The sequence below is a fragment of the Gobio gobio genome, assembly GCF_949357685.1.
Source record: "Gobio gobio genome assembly, chromosome: 19".
NCBI classification, from domain to species: domain Eukaryota; kingdom Metazoa; phylum Chordata; class Actinopteri; order Cypriniformes; family Gobionidae; genus Gobio; species Gobio gobio.
Window position 1 is genome coordinate 9870611 of NC_137112.1, and position 25031 is coordinate 9895641.

A 25031-nucleotide genomic window follows, 5' to 3' on the forward strand; every position below is an offset into this window, starting at 1 on the left:
AATATAAAGTGGGTCCCAATTATTAAATGAAAAAAGCAGGAGGTGACATGCATGGTTACTTTATATATTTTAGGTGGGTGTCGAGGGTGTGTGTAAAAGCACATTGTCATGACTTTGTATATATTGTAATATTTATAGTTATTGTATGTTATTATGTTTTATGAACTGTCTTAAGGATGGATTGCTGAATCTCCTGTCTGCGCAACAAATTTACCTTCGGGTGCTAATAAAGATACCTTGACCTTATATATATATAGCCTATATATGTGTGTGTTGTTTCACAGCATTCCATTTAGCTAAATATCCAGGTATGTATAACTATGCATGTGTGTAAAACTTTAACACAGAAATTTCAGTTTGATAATTGTTTTAATAATCATTTAAATAATTGCATCACGGTTCAGCCAGCCAAGATCTGTAAGAAAACAAGGATACACATTTAATACTGATGTTCTTTACTGTCCTTAGCAGGACAACATATTGCCCAGTGTACAATGCAGGATCTTGTGGAGGAAATGGATTCTTGTAGAGAACAGCTGTTCGAATGTGTGTGTACTGCATACTGCACACTATACACTGTTTAAATATAGATTTAAATAGAGTAAATAAAATAGCATTCATTATGCAACAATATACATTTCAAACAGCAGTTTGCTACACTGATCACATGACCTCATCATGCTGCATGTTTCATTTAGTGAGTGCAGGACACATATCTTCTCAGAATTAAATTAAAAACGTTATAGAAATCGTTAAGATTCTAAACGTAATATTTTTGTGAAAAAAAATATTATTTTAAACAGTTTGATCAAGTCATGAGTCACGAAACATATCAAAAATACATTTGAGTACAGTGCATTAGTGCCCGCCCACCTTTTTGGCTGCACTGGTTCCGGAAGCATTTTTTTCCATTCATTTTTCCCATAGGGATTTAAAAAAAGTCTTTGTTAATAAGCAATGAATCAGCTATGAGGTGAACCATAACATTACAAAGTATTTAAAAAAATCAGACCAAAAGACGATGGAGAAAAATAAAACTATTAATTTAAAGTTGTTGACAAACAATATATGTAAAAACGTGCTGGCAAAATGAGCCGCAATGAGCACATTTTCAAAAATGAGTTATTGTTTTTTTCTCTTCCAGTCAGCACAGTTAAAGTTATCTGAAGGTTCCAAAACAAAATGACCTAGCAACCATACCTTAACATCACTGGTAATAACACCAAATTTGGCACACACCAGTCAAAACCAAACATCTTTAGGAAAAATATACACTCACCTAAAGGATTATTAGGAACACCTGTTCAATTTCTCATTAATGCAATTATCTAATCAACCAATCACATGGCAGTTGCTTCAATGCATTTAGGGGTGTGGTCCTGGTCAAGACAATCTCCTGAACTCCAAACTGAATGTCAGAATGGCAAAGAAAGGTGATTAAAGCAATTTTGAGCGTGGCATGGTTGTTGGTGCCAGACGGGCCGGTCTGAGTATTTCACAATCTGCTCAGTTACTGGGATTTTCACACAAAACCATTTCTAGTGTTTACAAAGAATGGTGTGAAAAGGGAAAAACCTCCAGTATGCGGCAGTCCTGTGGGCGAAAATGCCTTGTTGATGATAGAGGTCAGAGGAGAATGGGCCGACTGATTCAAGCTGATAGAAGAGCAACTTTGACTAATAAAATAATGCATCATGAAGCTTCGAAGCGTTATGAATCAGAGAGTCGATTCAGCGGTTTGGATCGCCAAAGTCACGTGATTTCAGCAGTTTGACGGTTTGACACGCGATCCGAATCATGATTCGACACTGATTCATAACGCTTCGAAGCTTTATGATGCAGTGTTTTGAAATCGGTCATCACTATACAAGTCGTTATTTAGGGTTTTTTTGCGCACAAAAACTATTCTTGTTGCTTCATAAAGTTATTGTAGAACCACTGTAGTGAGATGGACTTTGTAACGACGTCTTTAGTACCTTTTAAGGGTCTTGAGAGTGAACAGTGCATTGTGCCAATGGAGGCCTTTCTGAGCCATCGGATTTCAACTAAAATATCTTCATTTGTGTTCCGAAGATGAACGGAGGTCTGACGGGTGTCGAACGACATGAGGGGAAGTAATTAATGACAGAATTTAAATTTTTGGGTGAACTAACCCTTTTAGACCTACTGTACCGCATGGATCTAGCCTGACATGGTCATACTCAATTCTAGTCAGAATATGAGTCTGATCTGCTCCATTGGGCTGTGATTATGAGGCGTGTTTCAACCGAACCAGGAAAGAAAATGCCTCTGCACTCAATTGGATAGACCTACAACCAATCAGAGCAACGGAGCGACTCATAGTTGTCAACCAAACGTTCACTTAAGACATAACAGATAATGTTTGCGTGAATACTTGCCAAGCCAGATATTTTGAAGTACTGTAATTCCGTGTATATGTGTATATCAGCATCACGTGCTGTCTTAGGCGTCTTTGAAAGATCGTTTTCACAGTACTCCTCTCAGAAAACTTACAAATAAAGACACTTTTAGTTTCTATTTGGAGCATTGGGATCACTAGATGAGGGCTTAATGAACTCATTTTTGAGAAAACCTCAACATCGAAATTTTTCACTTGTTTTGCCTGCATCTCAAAATTATCCCATGTGCGTTCCGACTCCTTTTGCCAGCACGGGTCACATATTTTAGGTTTATTTCAAAATATGCATATATACAAATATTAGAGTATTTTGAGAGCGTTGAGAGATTGACGAGATTATAGGAGTGGGCGTTCTCCGCAAGCACTTTTGGCACTATTTACTTGTCTCTCTGATTGGTGGAATTTTCTGTACAGCATCATGGGTAATGTAGTTTTTCACCACAAATTCCAAACATGATTTTTTTAAATAATGTGGGCTGAATACCATTGATTAACAACATTGAAGCTCACAGTAGGTCTGTCTTCAATGTTTTATAAGTTATCTTCAAAAAATTACTTTGCCTATGGAGAAAAATTAATGGAGTTTTCCAGAACCCAGCATTTGTGGGATATGTTGTTCTGTGTAGTGTGTTCTTTTTGAATACTTCTGGGTAGTCTACAATTTGCATACTATGCTCAATTTACATAGATACTGTATTAATGAGCAGTGTGGTATTTCAAACATTCTGACCCAAGCTTCCAGTTCTCACCTGCATCTCTGTACTGTACATTGGTCAGAAAGAGGCCATGGGCTGGGGCGGTCAGGTTATTTGGGAATGCCAGTGAATCACGTGCCTCTAGTAGCTCCTGAATCTGACTAACAGACAGTCTACCCTGTCCAACGGCAACCAGCGCACCAGTCATCCTCCGCACCTGTGAGGGAAAACGTCACACACTAGTGCTGTTATACAACATCAGCCGTTTTTCATCACCAGACACATTCTTTCAAACTAGTGCAGAGTCACACATTTAACACTAGGAGGCAGACATCCCATAATGCAAACATAACTATCATGTTTAAAGGGAAACAAAGCATGTACTTACTTGTCTGTATAAAAAAGACCTACTTTTAAAAGTGAGCTCCCAGAACTGAATATCTCTGAAAGAAAACAGACAAAAATACACAAATTAAAGCAGACCTATTATGCTTTGCATTTTCAACTTCTTTAGTGTGAAATGTTGCCGTTTGAGCATGAAAAATCTCTGCAAAGTTACAAAGCACAAAGTCCTTCATATATACCAGTAAGCGCTGTTTCTGAACTCCCTAAAATGCCTCAGTGGTAGCAAAGTGACTTGAAGGCAAGCCTGCAACCTTAGCTGAAAAAGTGTAACGCCTGATAACTCTTTGGGACACAGAGAAGGAGAGGAGGCCATTTTTTTAAATGGATATCAATGGAGGAGAGGCTTCACTATGCTGAATAAACTGCTTTTGTGGGAAAACGGTTACCATTTAATGAATCAACAGCCCATCGGGTAATCTTCAACATGTTTGCTCGTTTTGACTTTTTGTTTTCAAATTCAGTTTAGTTTTAATTAGTTTTTAAAGTGGGTTTGCTAGTTAAGTTTAGTTTTTATTAGTTTTAATGTTAGTTTTAGAATTTTTTTGTAATTTGGGTTATTTGTCAGGGGCAAGATTCAAAAAGGTCAGAAAAAGTATTGTGTAATAATAACTCAACAAAAACATCATACAATTTTAGAAAATATTCATTCAAAAATAAAACCAGTACATAAAATGTACATATGGGCACAAATATGTAAACAGTCTCAACACTCCGCAGGGCACAATGTGTGACGTGTGCCAGTAAAAAACCTAAAGAGCCAACAGACTAAAGAAGACATACATGAACCGCATGTGTTCAACACATTTTTGAGCTATAATACAAATATATAGCTAAACCTAAATTGAGCTAAACCTATACAAATACCACAGCTGTACAATTTTCACACCCTATACTAAATGTACCCTATACAATAGCCTACTCATCTGGACTGAAGCAGCAAACATTCAGTGTAAGAGTAAACGCATGACATAACATTATTTAATATTTGAATCACAGCTTATTGTGTTTTGACATCGACGACCCAAGTGCATTTTACCTCAAACTTGCGACTAGTTAACTTTCTAAAGTAGCAATCGCTTCTCGGGTCGACATTAACACACTGAGGAAATTATATTCAGAATTAAAAATATTTTATACCACTTTTTAATGTGTGATTGTGTAAAGTTGTTCGCAAGATACCAACCTTTCACGAACTTGCTTTCAACGTCGAACACTCGTTCTCATGGAGACGCGGTGTGCACGGAGGTGTGACGGGCTGTGTGTGTGTGTGTGTGTGTGCGAGAGAGACATGTGAGTGAGACACACAAAGAAAGGAAATGCAGCTGAACGTTATTTGCTCTATGAAAGACATTGACAAAGACGAAAACTAAGGACATTTAATTTATAATTATATATATATATATATTTTATTTATTTTAGTTCGTTTCGCAAACACACTACAGTTTTGGTTAGTTATCGTTTTTTTGTAATGCCTCGTTTTATTTGTTTATTGACAATGTTTTTTCCAACCTAGTTTTCATTTTTTCGTTCGTTTTCGTTAACGATTATAACCTTGCTGCTCATTGGGCTAATGTTTTTGACACACCCACCAAACAAGATAAAACGTATCTCAAACTCGGTTGCACATGAACATGACGTTCAACCCAGAAACCGCAGCAAAACGTTGCGCACCAGTTTGAGGGCTGTGTTTTCCAAAAGCATCGTGAGCCAACTACTTAAGCTTACGATGCTTTTGGAAAACGCAGCCCGGAGTGTTACTGACAGACTGGGAAGAGAGGTGCTGCAACAATCTAAAATGATGTAAAATAATGTTGTTGTTGTTTTGTTTTTTTACATTTAAGCATGAAAAAACTATGCTTTGTAAGACTTTGTAAAAGGGCATATCTTTAAAGGGGTCATAACACACACAGTTTCTGCCAATCTCATGTGAATCTTGAGTACCAATAGAGTAGTTTTGCATCCTTCATATCTCCGAAGAATCTTTAATTTTATCATATTTATAAAAGACAGATGCGCTGTACTGATTCTTTCCGAAAACAGCCAAACTCCTGGAGCCATGCAGTGGACGGAGCCAAAGAGTCACAAACACACACACCTATGACACACACACACAATACATCCTGGGATTATCCCTGGAAAACTTTCGATTCACTATACGTTTGTGTTGTATACATTATATGCACTTGCGCGCCAATTGCCAACAAAACACACACATTTGATGCAGTTTCACTCACCACCTGCAGTTTCGACTCATGACCGGGAACAAACAAACACACTTGCAGAACTCTGTTGCTGCGCCCGGAAAACAAACTGCATCCACTGTTTCCTTAACACTGGGTTATTTGGGAAGCTAAACAAGGTTATCATTCCCTCACAACCAGAAACACTTCTTTAGTGACATTGTTGATTTTGTGGTCTAAAAACTAAATAAAAGCGGCTTCCGAATGAAGCTCGTTGATGGGCGTGCTCTTGCTCTCGCTCTGATTGACGTGCGCACTCGCTCATCCGGGAGAAGTGACCATACAAGGAATTCCCTTTTTGACCTCATACAGGGCCATACTCGAACAAAACTTTCCGGAACAAATCCTAAAGGAGTGTATTTGACACAGAAATACTCCGTCATATGTCCAACTGATTTAAAAAAAATTTGCCCATCTTTAGCATGAGAATCGAACTATTTAACAGTGTAAATAAGTCAGAATGCATGAAATAGCATTAGACCCCCGCTTTAATCTTTTTTAAACCACTATTTCTACATATTAGCTCCATTGTTGAAGACACCACTACAACATGAACACATTTCCATGTATGCAGTCAATAGACAACAGATTCTTGGGTGAAGACTGAAGACATGACCTCTTTTGGGTTGTCTCCCTCACTCAACGTATTATTCTGTCTAGTTGGTATTTCTCCAATTAAAACTAAATGTGACTACTATTATGCCAGACTGCCTGCATCAAATAAACAACTGGAGATGCAGCAGGAGCACTGGAGCGATCAGGCTAGATAACATCACAAGCAGAGCAGCCAATATTTACTGCTGGAGAGGCTAAATGTTTCATAATGCCTTTTTAACAGGAAAAAAAATTATGGCGGAAAATTCTCGATGAGATTTGTTTGGAATGACTTCATAGAAACGCTGAATGAGATCGTCTGGCTCTCATTTAATCATGGCTTTGAATGAACAAACAGGCAGTGTGCGTTACATGAACAGAGATAAGCATACAACACCAATGCAATGAAAACCTCAAAGGAAGCACATATGAGTCTAATGTCAATAGAATAATCTGTGCTCAATTGAATAGCTAACGGCTTACTGCACTACATTTTAAAAATATGTATGTGAAACAATATGCAATGATGAACATTTCATAAAATTTTTTAAGAATTTCCATGGTTTTCCCTAGCTTTTCCAGTTGTCTGATGACTGCATGATTAAAAAAAATACTTCAGAACGGATAACTTCAGAACTGAAAAGAACACAAATATATTAGGGCTGTCAAAAGATTAATCACGATTAATCGCATCCAAAATAAAAGTTTGTGTTTACATAATATATGTGTGTGTACTCTGTTAATTATTATTTATATATAAATACACACACATTCATGTATATATTTAAGAAATATTTGCATGTATATACTGTATATACATTTATATAATCTATAATATATATAAATGTTTTATATATAAAAAAAAATTCTTAAATATATACATGCTTGTGTGTGTATTTATATATAAATAATAATTCACAGAGTACACACACATATATTATGTAAACACAAACTTTTATTTTGGATGCGATTAATCACAATTAATCTTTTGACAGCCCTAAAATATATATATACTACACTCTAAAAAAAAAAGGTTCTATATAGCACCAAAAATGGTTCTAGGCTCGTAATCATAGGGGAACCTTTTTTAGTGCTATATAGCACCAATATTGGTGCTTCAGTGGTTCTTCAGCGGTTCTTCAGCGGTTCGCTATACAAAAATAAATTTGAATTGAATTGAAAAATTGAATTCTTCAGAGGTGCTATATAGCACCTTAGTCAAAGAACCGCTGAAGAACCGCTGAAGAACCACTGAAGCACCAAAATTGGTGCTATATAGCACTAAAAAAGGTTCCCTTATGATTACGAGCCAAGAACCATTTTTGGTGCCAATAGCCGCGTTTCCACTGAAATTACCCGGAACAATTTGTACCAGGAACTTTTTTTACAGGAACTTTTTTCCCCCCAGATCTGCTACTGTCTGCGTTTCCACTGCGGTCTAAAGTACCGTGAAGATTAGGCAAATTAGTCCGGTGATGTAGGACTGCGCGCTGCTCCTCCCTGTCACCGACGGACAGGAATCATTTTTGCGCGATACTGTCTGCAACAATAACGGGGAGATGCAAGCAGCGCTGCTTTTGGTAGTTATGTATTGGTTTAATAAAGAGGTAATTAACAAAACGGCAGTAAAGAGACGAGCACTGATACTAAAGCATATTCTGAAAGCTAGTAAAGCTAGATCTAAGATAAGATAATGTATGTTATTATCAGCTATTACGGACATTGACCGTGCGATTGCTGAGACGAACGCGCGCCATCAGACAGAAAGAGCAAGACTGATATTTACTGAACGCAGAACGAACCTCGCAAAAGACTTTTAAAGCTGCCAGTTGAAATAAAATGCGGCGTGAGTTCAACCAATCAGCATGTTCAGCGCCCAAATCCCACCCCCGAAATTTCCCGAACTTTGAAAAAGTACTACCCCGAGAGCAGGGCCGTTTGGAGGGGGAAATATTTACCCGGAACTTCATTTAGACCCTGGTTCCTGCGATCGAAACACACCGAGAACCACCCCAAAGTTCCTAGTTCCTAGGGAAAGTTCCTGCGGTGGAAACGCGGCTATATAGAACCTTTTTTTTTTTTTTTGATTTTCACTTAAAGTCCCTGTAAAGTCAAAACTAAACATGTGTTCTGAGTTTCTCACACAACAGATAAATGTGTTATTAACCACCCAGCCAAATTTTAATCATTAAAAAATCCGCCAAGTACATAAAATAGCTTATCAAAAACTTGAAAAAATGAGCAGCATTCTCTGCTCTCAAACGCTGGGGGCGTGTCCGCTGTCGGCGCCGAAACCACGCCCACTCGCGGGGAAGCTGCAGTAGCACACAAGACAACACTCACTGATCACGACCGTCTATGATCACGACGCACCAGATGTCGGCGGGACGGGAGGACTAAGGCCAGGGCGGGGGATAGTCGGTTCTGCAGCGGATTATCAGTGAATCCCAGTTGTCTCCGGTGAAAGTTTGTAAAACGATCCGGTGTATTGTCACTGCAGACTCGGAGGCAGGCGTCGGTGGTGATCCTCAGCTCTCCATCAAGATGGCTGTTCACAAAATTAATCCACCTCTTCTTGATAATCGTGTTTGTTTTGTAAGCTGTTTTGTAAGTTGTAGACTATAGTAACTAACAGTACTGACAGTAACTCGCGATCGAGCGGGCAAACTGATGCGAATGTGCTCTAGTTATGATCGTGTTAGGGGAGGAGCCAGGCTCGGTGGCTCCAGTGCGTCATCGAGCCACCGTTTTAGCCCCGCCCAGAAAATCCTGAACACAGCAACTGTGAAAAACTGTTTAACGGTCTAACTTCTGAATTCAGTACTACATAGTTCACAGTCTTTGTAATTTGTTTCAGCAATACATTTCTAACATTTATAATGGGTTTAGAAAAAAATCTCAGAATTGCCTTTACAGGGACTTTAAGATTTCATTATTTTCTTTGACTGTTCCATAACTAGAAATCACACTTTTTATATGTGAAGATATTTCCAGATTTTCAAAGTTCAGAGTGCAGATAAATGGAGTTATTGTCTCCCAAAAGAAAGAAGTGATTCTGACCTGCCTGAAACAAGTCATCAGTAATTCTACACTTTAAAACCTAACGCTCAAAATAATTAATTGGTTTGAGGAGAGCCAACTCCAACTAGTTCAATCAAATGGACTTTTATGAGTATTTAGAACTTTCTTTTTCTTTTGAGTTCACAAAACTGACACATTTTAAGTAATCTGAATTGTTTCATTGTTTTGAGTTTTATGAACTTGATTCTTTTAATTTAGACTAACTTAAATTTAACTGAAACTGGGCTGGGATTTCGATTTCCCAGCATGCTTTGCCATGACACTCAAAAGGGAGAGTAAATGGTCAAATATTTTTTGTGTGTGTGCCAGATTATTGTTAATTGGGAGATTTAGTAGTGTTTAATGTTTTGTTATGCTAGTTTAGAAGAGTTTCTGTTATGTTGGGTTTTTTGCCATCATGGTGATGAGTGGCATGTTACCAATTAGCAAGGTAGCATTTATTGAATTAGCTAGTTAAAGCTATCTAAGTTTCTACTACTAAAAATATTTAAGTTGATCACATGACAAACCGCTCACCCCTCCCTTTTTAAGCACATAGAGAAGCTACGGTGGCCGACATAGGTCAAAGATGTCGTCGTCTCAGACAGCAGAGAGTAGCTAGCGCTCTGTACAGCAGTTTGTCCGTTTAGGGCCACTGTAGAAGCATGGCGGCGCAAAATGGTGACTTCACTGTAAGGGGACCTGCGGTGCATGTAGATAAAAATGGCTCATTCTAAGGTAATAAAAACATAACCGTTCATTGTGTAAGGTCTTTATACACCAATGAAAACATAGTTATGTAAATTATATTGCATTTCTGTCAATAGATCCTCATAAATACTACACACTGCACCATTAACTGTATGAATTAGCTTACTCAAATATTTGAAGTTAAGAGCAATTAAATTGTACAAAAAAAATCTGCAAATTCTGCTTACTTAAACTTTAAATTTCTTAACTTAAAATATTTGATGTAACCGACTGCCACAAGTTTTGCCAACTTATTTGGGTTTACGTAGGTTTGTAACAAATTAGCATAATTCCAGCCTATAATCTTCATTGGCTGCCCGTGAACAACGTCTGCTTTGACCCTCAAATACTGTAGTTGTAGCTGAGACCGGAAGAGTTGTGTTCGTGTTGTTCAAGAAGACGCTGTTTTCTATGCTGCAAATCCACTTTGCTGCACTTCCAAAGATGAGGACTCAGGCTCGAATTGATACAGTAAAACCGACGCCATTTGTATCACTTTGTATAAAAGTGCAGAGGAAGCTGAAATTCAGATTTAGTAATGGCCATTTGGTTTCTGACATGTGCTGTAAGCAGTCGCTACAGACTGGGCCATCTGACCAATCAGAGCAGAGTAGACCAATCACAACAGACTGGGCCTTCTGACCAATAAGAGCAGAGTAGACCAATCACAACAGCCTGGGCCTTCTGACCAATCAGAGCAGAGTAGACCAATCACAACAGACTGGGCCTTCTGACCAATCAGAGCAGAGTAAACCAATCACTACAGACTGGGCCGTCTGACCAATCAGAGCATAGTAAACCAATCACAACAGACTGGGCCTTCTGACCAATCAGAGCAGAGCAGGCACTCAGAAAGGAGGGGTTTAGAGAAACCAAATCCTTTATCGAACTCTTTCATACACTGTGAGAAAAGAGCTGATGCTGCAATGGATATTATGAGGAAATTTAAGTTTTTTGTTGTTGTTTTATTTACTTTGGACGAATGTAAACCTATTGTAGGAGACTCCAAAGCAAAATAACTTTTAAAATAGCATAACAGGGGCACTTTAATGTCAGTTAAGTGAACTGGCCCATGTGAACTAGCCAGACCTTGACCGCTTTTTATTTGTATTTATTTATTAAACCTTTATTTAACCAGAAAAGACTCTCTGAGATTAAGAATCTCTTTCAGTGTCCTGGCCAAAATGGGCAGCAATACATCAGTTTCATCACAAAATATTACAACACAAACAGACTAAAAAACACTAAAAACAGTTACATATCGTTGAATCAGTGTCCATTTGTCGAATATCTGTTTTAAAATTATTCAAAGACAGTAAATTTTGTAATTTCAATTTCGATTGCAGAAGATTTCAGTCAGTAGGAGCTGCATACATAAAAGCCTTTTTGCCTAATTCAGATTGATCAAAAGGAACAGAGAGAATAAAACAATTTTGCGAGCGAAGAAAGTATTTCTAAACAATTTTCTGTTTTATGAGACAGCAAAGATAAGATGGCAACATCCCCAAAATGGCCTTAAATAATTAAATACCAGTGCATTCTTCTTCTGTTAAGCAAAGAAGACCAACCTACTCTGTTATACAGTATACAGTGATGCGTTGAGGATTAATTAAAGGATTGATTTTAATTAAACATACAGTATAAACATGTCTTGTTTCACAAACAATAAACATTTAGGTTACCTTATTAGCTTGCCTCATAATCAGTCTGCACAATGAATCTACTTTCAATGGCTATGGGATTCTTTTAATGCCACTTTATGAATACAACCCTATTGTAGGAATAATTTCTGATCTCATTAACTTACTGACTGTACAAACATTTCATAACCAACTCAGTGTTATTTTCTAAAAAGGTGCACCTGGACATATAAGCTTATTTGCTATCCATTTAGTAATTAATTAATCTTCATGTGACTTAACAGATGTATCTGACGACCACATGCGGTCATATTCATGATGTTTCTATGTTCATGATGCTCCTCCTGGGTGAAGTCCTCGATCTCAATTAATTATGATACAGATGGATATGACATCAAATTACTATAAAATAAATTACTATTAAATAACTACTTGTAGTATAAAACCTTGTCTGTATATTGGATATCTTGTAGTTTAAATCCAAGTCAATAATAAATGTATAGCTGCATTACTTTTAAGTTACTGTGTCCTCGTTTACAAAACGCAGGGTTTAATTTAGGCTCTAGCTGATTCTGATTTCTTGTAGTTGTGATCAAACTGAAATATTAATAGACATTCTCATTCTCTCTCTCTCTCTCTCTCTCTCTCTCTCTCTCTCTCACACACACACACACACACACACACACACACACACACACACACACACACACACACACACACACACACACACACACACACACACACACACACACACACACACACACACACACACACACACACACACACACACACACACACACACACACACACACACACACACACACACACACACACACACACACACACACACACACACACACAGTGCTATAAATGAAGAGGCTTTCATAAGCGCTTTATAAAAAACTTTTAAAGGAAAAGTTAATTGAAAAATGAAAATTCTGTCATTATTAACTTAAAGGTGTAACATGTAAGATTTTTGCAGTAAAATATCCAAAAACCACTAGGCCAATGTTATATATTTTGTTCAGTTGAGTACTTACAATATCACAAATGTTTCCAACTATTTGTAAATCGTAAGAAAATTGCAATTTTAACCAAGGAACCGGGACGTGTGAGGGAGTAGCCTGTCAATGGCGTCATATCCGCGTTACCCTCGGTTTACGCTTTTATCTGCTGTAGAAACCATGGCAACAGACGTGGACAATTGTACGTCTCGCGGCACTCTGTAGCTTTTTTCAAACATTATGGACCATGGCAAGCAGACTTTGGAAGAAAATGAGAAATCAAGAGGACCAGTATCGACGTGGTGTTTTGGCGAGAGCTTCGCAACAAACTTCGACTTGACAGAGATGCCGTTCTTGCATGTGCTTTATTGGACAGGTGAGCAAATGTACATAAAATTAATCAATGTTATGTAGCTCAACACAATGAAATGTTAGAATATCATAAGTATGATGTAGCTACTGCTAGTCTCACACAGCCAACAAACTAACACACAGAATAACATTATAATGTTCAACACACTCAAATGCAGTTTAGATAGCAAACTGCATTGCGTTTCCTCACAAATTTTAATTTGTCAAATAAACTGACCTGCATGAGTGGTAATTCAGCACTTGTGTTTAGTTGGATAGAATGAAATGTCCTTATTTCTTTAACGTTATATCCCCCGGGACTCGCGCGTGTGGCGCTGATATCTGTCTCTTATTAGTAATGGCGCCCTGCTTCATACCACAGTCATGTTAAAAAACATGAATGCATTCACTCATCCATAAACATTATTAGATTCATAGGTATGATGACGAGACCCATGATTTCACCTTTGTTATTGTTTTTAAGAGGTCAGCGACCCCTAGCGGCGAAAAAATACATAGTGTAGCTTTAATTCATTCGGTCTTAGCAAACTCGTATTCATTTATTTAGCGGACCAAAAAGGAGATATTTTAAAGAGGCCATATGATGCTATTTTAAAACGTTTTAATTTAGTGTATTGGGTTTGATAGAACATGTTAACATGATTTCATGTTCAAAACAATTTTTTCACATATTGTACATTACTGCAGTAGCTCTATTCCCAGGCTGTCCTAAACACTCTGTTTAGGTTTTAATTTCTACAAAGCCCCTCCTTCCAAAAAGCTCAGAGTGCTCTGATTGGCCAGCTGACCCAGTGCATTGTGATTGGTCAAACACCTTAAGAATGTTTCGGTAAATAACACCCCTTACCATAATTGTGAGCTTCGGTTTCCAAGGCTTCTAAAGCAATTATAAACACAAACAGTTAGAGGTTCAGTGTGTAGTATTTATGAGGATCTATTGACAGAAATGCAATATAATATACATAACTATGTTGTCAGTGGTGTATAAAGACCTTACATAAAAAGTTTTTTTTCCATCACTTTAGAATGAGCCATTTCTATCTACACACACCGTGGGTCCCTTACAGTGAAATCGACATTTTGCGCCGTCACGTTTCTTTCTACAGCAGCCCTAAACGGACAAACTGCTCTACAGAGCGCTAGTTACTCTTTGCTGTCCCAGACGACGACATCTTTGTCCTGTGTTGGCCACCATAGCTTCTCTACGTGCTTTGAAAGGGAGGGGTGAGTGGTGGACATTTGCAATTCACAATCTCATCTCTAGATGCAGCTAAAATTTGCACAGTGAGTGCACCTTTAAAAATGTCTTTGGCTTTACCGTATCAGTTTGAGCCCAAGTCAGATTCTGAAAATACGACGATCAAGCAGATCAGTCGAAACCCACATGGGAACGCCATGACATGGTGGCTCACTGAAGCATCCTCTTTTCTCTTGGTGTATGCCTTTGCATGGGCATTATGCTAATATTTCACGTTGTGACATAGACGTTGGCAGAAGTAATATTTAGACTTCAATCAAGGCATTTTAGGCAGGTCTGCATCAGTGTTCTCTATTAGAAAAAAACACTTTTGTGGAAGGACTTTGTAACTTTGCAGATCTTATACATGCACAAACAGATCCATTACAGACTAAAGGAAAAGAAAAACATTAAAAAGCATCATATGGTCTGTCTCTTTAAAGAACATTCACACTGCTGTTAATGACAGATGGCATACCAAAGACAAAACTGTCCTTTTTTGAGGAACTGTCCCATTAAAAGCAGCTAAAGTCTACCTTTAGAGAGAAAAAAAAACGTATTTGTGCATTTCTTGGGCTGTGCAGCAAAATGCCTTGATCTGGTTTGGATGCAGACATTCAGTTACATAGTGACATATGAGTGAGTGTGTGTACATGATAAAAGCAGTTGATCCCCTGCAGATCTTGACATTAGTGTGAAACAGAGCAGATGGTGTGTGTGTCCCGACTCCCGACTGCTCTCTCCCAGCTGAGAGCTGCACGTGAGAAACTCCAAATGACCCGCCGAAGTGATCCCAGTGTGAGCTGGTTTTAAACATATGCCTCCCAATGGCTTCTGAGGGGAACAGCCTAGCAAAATGTCTAGGTTATTTTGAACTAAGTTTGTTGTAAATAATTGTTTAGGAAAATGAAAGAAATCAGTCCTGAAAAATCTCATGGTTAAATTAGGAGAAAAAGACAGTTAAGTACGAAGTCAAAAAAGAAATTGGTGTCAGCCAATCAAAAAACTTGAAGGAAAAATCTACAAATGGTGTGAGTTTGGGCGGGGCTATTTGTTTGTGACGCCCAAAATCCGACTGTACTGCTGATGTTTATTCAATGTAGTTTTTGCTTATTTTCTGTGGTAAATGACAACAGGTCACAGATGTTGTCCATAGATATTAATCACAACAAACCAGAATATTCCTTTAAATAGCAACAAACGTCTATTCAAAAATTCGGTGAGGTTATTTAATGTTTTTTAAAAAGTAGTTTTGCTGTTTTTAAAATGAATACTTTTCTTTAGAAAAGGCACATTAAACGGATTTAAAAAGACAGTAAAGACATTTATGAAATTAATAAATATTACAAAAAAGAAATCTAAGTTTCCACAAAAAATATTAAGCAGCACAACTGTGTTAAACATTAATAATAATCAGAAATGTTTCTTTAGCACCTAATCATCATATTATAATGATTTTCCGTTTCTAATTGTTAGTGATTATTAACGTCTTTAAGGGCCAGATTTACTAAACAGGACAAATTAGCGCAATTACAAAAATGCGAGTGGAAAGTTCAGTTCGTGATCTTCTGACAATGTGCAAATTAAAGAACACAGATGCAGCTAAATCATTTTCATAAAGACCAACACAATCTACCAATAAGCGTCTGCTTTAAGACATGCTGTAAATAATGACTCAAACACCAGTAAATTGACGAGCGCAAAACTTTGTCAATCACCTTGCACAATTCATTTAAATACTCTCCTCGCATAAATAGAATGAGCCATTTTTATCTACACACACCGCGGGTCCCTTACAGTGAAATCGCCATTTTGCGCCGTTATGTTTCCACAGTAGCCCTAAATGGACAAACTGCTCTACTGAGCGCTAGCTACTCTCTCCCAAGTCTGATTCTGAAAAAAACGGCTGTCAAGCAGATCGGTTGAAACCATAGACCGTAAAAAAATATGGACAACGCGACTTCGTTGACTTGCGCTGACCATAGTTGAAGCTTTCGTAGGCCCGCACACGGCGCTGACATCTTGGGGCCGAGTCTGCGCGGTAGCGATCTCGGGACGGGAGTTGCGCAGTAGAGAGCAGGAAGTAGAGGAGCGATTATCAAAAGCCCACCCACACTCTCACAGATGCAGAACAATTAATTATGTTGGTGTGAAATATACAGTTATAGAAATGTAGAAATTAAAGCTAAAGCTCCAATCTCCCGAAAAAAGTCAGTTAGTGCCTCAGTGACAACTTCACTCAGAGAAGCCGTCAATCTCAGCTGTCAATCATGACATCACACCCCCCGTTTTTATAGCATCACATAACTCACTAAAACTAAAATTATTTAAAAAACAAACACTTCACAGAAACCATCTTTAGGAAACAATTATTTGAAGTGTAATTTAATTGTTTAGTGTGTCTCGCGTCCATTCAAATACATGGAGGGGTGGGGTTTAGGAGCTATACTGGGACCAACCACTGGGGGGCGATCGAGGCGCGGAAGCTTCAGTTTCTGACAGGAGCGCTGCAGGCTTGGTCGAAACCCACATGGGAATGCATCGAGCCATCAGAAATAATATATTTATTTTTAGCAAAGTAAGAACTAATACTACAACTAAGAAACAAATGTGTACAAAGTTGCAAAAGTCAGGATTAGTCTAAAAATGCGTGTTAAACTCACAGCACATGCAGTGATAGAGCGCAGCATTCTGAACAGAAACGCTCTGAGACGCCAGTCATGAGATGCTCGCGTGAACAGTGCGCCTTACTTAACTATTTTTTGTTTCGTTTCGAATTGTTGTTTAAAATTTGACATTTTAAGCTTTCTATACACATATTGCTCATGTCTGTGAGGCAAGTAGCCTGATGAGTTTTTATGAGACACGATTATTGTCTGCTAAAGCCTATTTGCTTCTTCTTTATTAAATCCAGGCAATTGGCTGATGAACCATTGATTAAAACGAATATACAATTTATACAAAAAAAAGTACTTTAAAGAAAGGCTTTCTACAAAACAAAACTTAATGAAGTGGTCAAAATCATTTCTGACCCACTCGCAGCTTTGCACTTTAATCAATATAGCCTAGATGAAATTTAAAAATAACATTATAATATCTAAACATAAATATGAAACAAAACACATTGTTTAATGGCTACAACAAGTATAGTAGGCTACAGTACAGATAAATGTCATGTCTGAGCGGGATTTGAGCGAACGTCATTTTACCGGTGAGTGGTTCAAGAGTGGAACGCTGGCATTGAGCGGATTATTGAGCTGAGCCTCTCCTCCCAAATGCATATGCAATAAGGTCAGCTGCACAAATAGCTCTGTCCACGCCTTATCAGCGCTAATTTATCACTGCGTGTCTTTAGTAAATCCTGACAGTAATTTTATTAACGCCAAAAGAAGGTTTGCGCTGAATATGGACTATATATCATGTCAATAAACGTTTATGGATTTTAAACATATGAGAACGCGTCATTGATTCTTTCCTGCTTCTTAGCCTCTCAGCGGCTATAATCAAGCAGTCAATTGTCCCAAATAATCAAATACTGAATGCATATTTTTGTATTTGCCCAAAATACTTTTGTACCTTAAACGTTTTCTTCAGTACACTGATATGAGCTGAAAGAGCACGGTAAAGATAGTATGAAAACATCCGTGTCTGTCCCTCAGATCATTACAGCAAGAGTGAGCCGCCAGCCTGCTTTTGTCAGCATCACGCTTTGGTCCAACATCTGTTGCCTAGCAACAGTCTCATCGCACATGCCTAACTCAAGAACCGACTGATGAAAGACCAGCCTCAAAGACTGGCCATCTGTTGTACAAAGCAGCTTTGCCTTGCATACTGTGTATTGCTAACATTTCTACACGATATTAAACAATGTAAACACTGCTTTAGATTGGAGCCGATAATGACCAGTGGTTGAAGAACTGACTATATAAAATCATAACTGGGATTATTAATGCACAATTTGATTAGGTCCAGGAGGGTTTATGGCTAAAGAATGAATTTGCATTAGCGACTATTGGCGGCATGCTGTAATTTCCAATCCACTAATCAAGGATTAGATGACCTTTAGTCTTGATGTTCAGCCATATTTTCTTTCTATGAAATCCAAAGCTATTTATATGCTCCTGTGCCAAATGACTCCACATTTGCATAAGTAATCCCTCTACACATGCGATTGAAAAGTGGCTATTAAAATAAAATGCCAAGATTTCATTATATTATATCATTTCATTATATCGACCATTACATCAAATCTACTGACAGCCTTGCCAGTTGAACTGATAATATATTTTTTGGGGGTAAATATTGAGTACAATAAATATGATGAAAGGCAAGATTGTCAGTGGACAATGAGTTAAAATTCAATATAGTATCATATGGTTTTAGAAGACTATAGAGGATACTGTGCACAGGATATTTGGGCTTTTTATTACGGTGCCTTTTTTCAGCAGCATTGCATGGAAAATAGCAACGTAAACATTCTGCTAAACTTCTCATTTATGTTCCATGAAACGAAGTCTATGGGTTTGGAAAGACTTGTTGCTTTATTTATTGTTAATTTTAAATCAGGCAACCAATATTGTTGGTATCATCGCAGCGCTGAGCAAACCAAGCTTCCTCCAATCTGTGGCTTTGTAGCTTTTTTCCTGGACAGAATAGAGCCTACGGCTGCAACAAAGAATCGATAAAATCAATAAAATTTGATAATTAAAAGAGTTGGCATTGAATTTCATTATCGATTTTCGACTATTATTCCCCTCAACAAGACGCGGAGATGTTTGAGTATAAAGAAAGCACGGTTGAGCACAAAGCAGAGTGGAAGCGGGCGAGCCGTGCTGTACCCATCGTACCACGCAGTGGAAAAGCAAACCAAGCCGAGCCATACCAGTCGAAAGGCGCCATTAATAAATCAAAAAAGTGTGTTAATTGCAGCAAAAGCGTCGCGACATGGCATGGCACGGGAGCACCACGGTGGTGATTCAGCACCTAAAACGAGTCCTTGGAGTCCTTTAGAGGAGGAAGGGAGTTCAACAGCAGGCGAACGTTAAGTCACTACAAAATCCCAATCTTGTTCCGTTCCGAAGTGAGGAGCGTGACGTCCCTCCAGTAGCTCTTCTAGTGCTTGCTTACTCGTTATCCAGCTTGACAAGCATGACAAGTTAGCGTTAGCTTGTTAATAACAGTAGTAAAGCAGGGTTGGTACAGTTTGCAAGACTAAAGACACGTTTTTATTCACTTGCCTTTTTTTGGCCCATTCATTTTTCAATCTGTTGCCATGTTAATTTCGTTGACAAATAATTTGTCAATATTTTAAATCAACAACATTTTTCACAGACAAAAAACGAGACGAAAATCAAAACCAGCTTTGAATGACAAAAACTATGACTAATATCTATTGTCATTTTCGGTCAGCATTCGGTCTTAAAGTGACAGCAGTCCATTAACCTGCTTACATTTGTGCTCTTAATATTAATCAAACAACAAAAGACAGAGAAAATCACCTCTTTAGTTTTAATAAGGACTCATTATATTTATTAGACATTAATTATTTAATCCATATTTAATCTATAAGGAATGTTGTATGCAAGTTGTTATAAAGAATGCATATCATTCATTGACAATAAGACATTGTGTTCTTCTTTAGGAGGAGTAGTTTTATTTAATTGTTACATAATATTTGTTTATATGTCACAGCAGTTAAATCAGTGTCTGTATGGCATGTTTAAACTTTAATATCATTCATATTAATATGTTAATACAGTAGATGTTTTCTCCAGGAGTATATAATTGTTTTGAATTTCTTAATGCATTACAATTTAACTAAACCCATTAAACTTTGTTTGTGAGTGTAGTGTAGAGAACAAGTTCTAACATCCTGTTAAGTTTTCTGATTAGTATTTTTCTTTATAAAAAAAAAGAAGATATATAGATTTATTGTAGCAACCTGTGCACTTTCTAGATTTTTTGCACTGAATTTGCACTGTCAGTTCTGTTTTTGAATAAAGGATTGGAAATTAATGGGTTTTTTTTTTAATCCGATTCATCGATTAATTGAAAAAATAACCGACAGATTAATCGATTATTAAAATAATCGTTAGTTGCAGCCCTAATAGAGTCCTACCTGTGAAAGTGTCTCTGACTGAATGAGACCCCTGGCTCCAGCTGGGCCGACTCTAAGGACTTCACTGGGTTCTTAAAGGGCGTCTCTGAGTTCAAGGCACGGAAGGTGCTGAAGTCATGGGTTCCTATCAGCACTGCAGTGGCTTCTTGCATTGCATCGATATTTAGCCTCCTGTGGGGAGAATGAAGTAAAGGACTGCATCAAACTCTGTTTTATTACAGACTGTGTGGTGACTATGATCAACAGTATTTTAATACTGCATTCAATTACTTTAGGAAATTAGGGCTCATTTCCACCGAGTGGTATGCTTCAGTACAGCTCGGTACTGTTTTGTTTTTTTGTCAGAAGTTGTGAATGGTACCATAATTCCAAACCGTACCGTACCACTTTTTTGGCACCCTTCCGTTGAGGTACCTAGCACAGTAGTCCGGTACTAAAAGGTTGGAGTTAGACTCACTGCAGAACGTTGATTGGTTGACAGAGAATCGTCACAAGCGCGTGCTTTTTCGGTTGTTTTTTACATATGAGATCACTTGTTTCTGCATCTTCTTTGCATGTGTTTTGATCCGGGGATTCTGTACTCTTTTTTAGAATATTTGTCATAACGCCCCCTTCCGTATAACAGTGAAAACACGGAAAGCCAGAAATTTTCGTCAATGATGGGGAAAGAATTAACGTCCTTGTGTTCACCAGTAACAAGATCGCAAAAAAAATCTTTAGGAAACTTCATTGTTAATAAACAAAAAACATTAAAATCATCAAATTGGACAATTACAATGTAGCTTAATGCTAGTATTTAGCAAAAGCAGCTTAAATATATCGATATATCACCTAGCCCTAACTGACAGGGGTACAAATTCTCACTTAGAAGGCATAAACGAAAAGAAACACAGGTCAAGGGATGTTCAGATAAGGACAACCTCAACAAACATCCGTTTTAAAGGACTTAATCCATGTGTGGGGAACGGCAGTTGTTATGAATGAGATGGAAAGCCAGATGGAATGTGTGTGTTCATGGACCAGACATAAGACGACAGTGGGTGTTGTTCTGCGTCACTACGAGCCTGAAGCTTATCTTGGCCTACTTTCTCGATAAAAAAGAAGACAGTGGAAAAAATAGCATTAACGTTCACGCGTCACCTTGGAGACGGGCCTCTCGCTCCATCGTGGGCTTCAAAAAGACATCTGAGGCATGCACTGCCGAAACAATGCATAATTCTCTCATCTGCGTTCTTTAGTTTCAGTGTTGGCCTAGATAATCATTCGCTTGCCCTTACGATGGGTCTTGTTTGTGAGTGTGTATAATTCATGTGCAGCTTTTTCCACTGCTTGTTCCTATTCCTCTCTGAGAGGATTTAGCTTCTGTGACATGGGCGTAGTGATGCGGTTTTAGACAGAAGTCCTCTGAGCACGTGCAGTTGAGCGGGGGTGGCACTCACGTGTCTCGTAATGCCCAGCATAGATCCCTCTCCGTTACTGGCATTTCTGTGTGATGTCTGAGACCCAAAGCAAAGCGGTACACATATGTCCGTGATATCGCCTGATAGCGTGCGTGGAAGTCACTGTGGACACGGTAAGCCCTGGTGATTCTGGGAAAAAAAACACAGAAAAGCACACACTGATTCAAATCTGGTAATGCACAGGCTCATGTGTTTGTTTTGCAAACTCACCCGCCAATTTCCACTGAAAAAGGTTCAAGTTAGTCCAGAGTAATCAAGACACTGGAGGAAATATCATAACACTGGTTTTCATAAAAGAAAAACAACAGTCACTCAAAATTCAGATGCATCTTTGATGTAATAACAAACAAATCTGGTTTATTCTCGTGGTTGAGGAAAGAACACATTTCTTCCTTTATCTATTCAACCCGACTTATTCAAGTAAAGCAAAATTCGATGTACTGCTGAAATCATTTAATGGCCTTTGCCAAAAACTTTTTTTGACTTCAAGCATTAAAGACAACATTTGAAGGCCCCTCAAAAGATATTTCTGAGACTTCTGCTACGACAAAACGGCTTTTTATTTAACTAGGAGTGGAAATTTCTTAAAATAAATATTAATAATAAAATAATTATAATATTTAAATACTATTTTATTTAATATAATATTTTACTCACAAATAACAATTTTATATATTACCTATCAAAAGTTTGAAACATTCAAATGTTTTTGAATGAAGTCTCTTACGCTCACCAAGCCTGCATTTATTTGATCAAAACATTTCTTCTTATTACTATCAATGCTGTGTTACATATTGTTTTTTTACGTTTATTGGTGTAGTGAGGGAGGATGCATTATTGTTTGGTGTGCCTTGTGTGTTCCTCTTCTCTCTTTTTTCTGCTCTCCTGCTTTATTTGCTCACAGGTGGGGTGGCTAATGAGTGCCCTGATTGGTGATTTATTCCTGATTAATACATTTATTCTTGCACTTTAACAAGTGTTTGTGTCTTCGGAAGCCTTTGGAGTGAGAGTGGGGACTCCAGGGATCTTGTTGATTAGATCCCTGTTTTATTGTTATGGGTATTTTCTGTCTCTTTGATTAGAGATTTTATTTATTCGTAACAGCTGAAAAAAGCTTAACATTTTTGTGGAAACAGTGATACCATTAAAAAATTTGAAATTAAAAGCACACTATGTAGTTTTTCGCTGCTAGAGGTCACCTATTTAAAAATAAATGCGTTGCTTGATGACGCCGAGATTAAGCGTGGAACCATGGGAATTGTCGTCTTCACCTCACAGCCGGTGGAAAAGAATCGGGATAGGATTCAGGCAGAAATCATGTTCATGGATGAGATTATTAACGTTAATGTAGTATGAAGCAGAGCAGGGCGAGTGTTGTGACAAGTGCGACACACAGCTCGAGAGCAGCAGAACTTTTATTATGCCACAGTCGCCGCTTCCGCTTCTTCTGGTTATGTGTATGTGGGGTAATGCAGCGCTGTTTCATATTAAATACATTTGAGCGTGTTGAAAATTATGTTATAACGTTACCGCGGTTGTTATAAGACACTTGTTGCACACTGCTTTATTCTTTCTGTGTTAAACTGATGTGTCATTTTTTCAGAGAGTGCTCTCAAGTATTGCAAATATCCGCGTTTCTCCCTCGTTTTGGCAGTTTGTTGTTATAACAATTATAACTAAGATAAGATTTTTTAAATGCTAAAATGGTGCCCTCAACTCTGTTTTTTTCTCTCTCTGTGGTCATATTTTAATATTCATGTGCCTGTAATGAGTGTGTTGCAGGTCTGTGTTTTATTGGTTGTTGTCTCTCCACAGCATCATTTTGTGGGGCTTTGCAAACCTGTATTAACTCTAGTGTGGAATTTTTCTACAATATTCACTCGTCATGACAGTAAAATAGGGCATTCTAGTCAATCTACTGCAGTATTTTCTCTCTTAATCAGTAGAAAATGTGGTTATCACCCAGTCATGCATAGGGGGAAAAAATACCGTCATATACCGTGAAACCGATATAATTTAGAAAAATACAGTGATATACATTTTTGGTCATACCGCCCAGCACTATATTAAAGCGTCTTTGGTGTTTCCATGGTTTCTTAAAAATAGAAATCGAGGATCGAGGATAACGCGGGTATGATGTCATTGATAGGCGACACACAAACACGGTCCTGGTTAAAATTGCTTATTTCTCTGGATTTAAACATTCTTGGAAACATTTGGGATAATGTAAGTACACAAGTCAACAAAATATATCAACTGTTCTAGTGGTTTTTGGATATTTTAATCCAAAAATCTTACATACTGTACCTTTAATAATTGTATTCTGCAAGGATGCATTACACTGATCAAAAGTGACAGTGAAGACATGTATATTATATTGTTATAAAGATTTCTGTTTAATAAATGTTTTAATAAATAAATGTAATGAATGCAAATAAATGATGTTTATTGAACTTTCTATCCATCAAAGAATCCTGAAAAAAGTATCACCATTTCCACAAAAATGTGAAGCAGCAAAAACGGTTTTCAACTTTGATAATAATAAATGTTTCTTGAGCAGCATATCACATTAGAATGATTTCTGAAGGATCATCTGACACTGAAGACTGGAGTAATGATGCTGAACATTCAGCTTTGATCACAGTAATAAATTACAGTTATATTTATATTTTGTAATAATATTTAGCAATATTACTGTGTTTACTGTATTTTTGATTACATAAATGCATCCTTGGCGAGCAGAAGAGACTTATTTAAAAAAATTAATGTTTCCATACTTTTGACAGGTACTGTATATAAAATTATAGTAATTGGTTGAATAACAGTGAAACACACAACAGAATTCACAACATCTGTAATGTTTTTTATAATGCTTGATATGCTGCTCCAAACACTGTCACCTGCTGTGATGGTGGTCTTCATCTGACTAAGTGCTCTTATGGATTAAACTGGTGGTCTTGAACCCCAATGAATTTGATGTTGACTCACAAAAAGCTTCAACTCTTCATTAAACATTCATGCAATACAGTCCCATTAG

General features: G+C 37.6%; 1 protein-coding gene across 1 annotated transcript in view; it reads right to left on the bottom strand.

The window, feature by feature from the left end:
- Positions 1–353: 353 nt before the first annotated feature.
- The window catches only part of pusl1 (pseudouridine synthase like 1), a 42104-nt gene continuing 17426 nt past the window's right edge, over positions 354–25031 (bottom strand). The window contains exons 4-8 of the mRNA XM_079844518.1: positions 21974–22123; positions 20535–20705; positions 3503–3557; positions 3169–3331; positions 354–415 (exon numbers count right to left, since the gene is read on the bottom strand). Of these exons, the coding sequence (XP_079700644.1) occupies positions 381–415; positions 3169–3331; positions 3503–3557; positions 20535–20705; positions 21974–22123 (574 nt within the window). The 3' untranslated portion in view covers positions 354–380. The remainder of the gene's footprint in view (positions 416–3168; positions 3332–3502; positions 3558–20534; positions 20706–21973; positions 22124–25031) is intronic.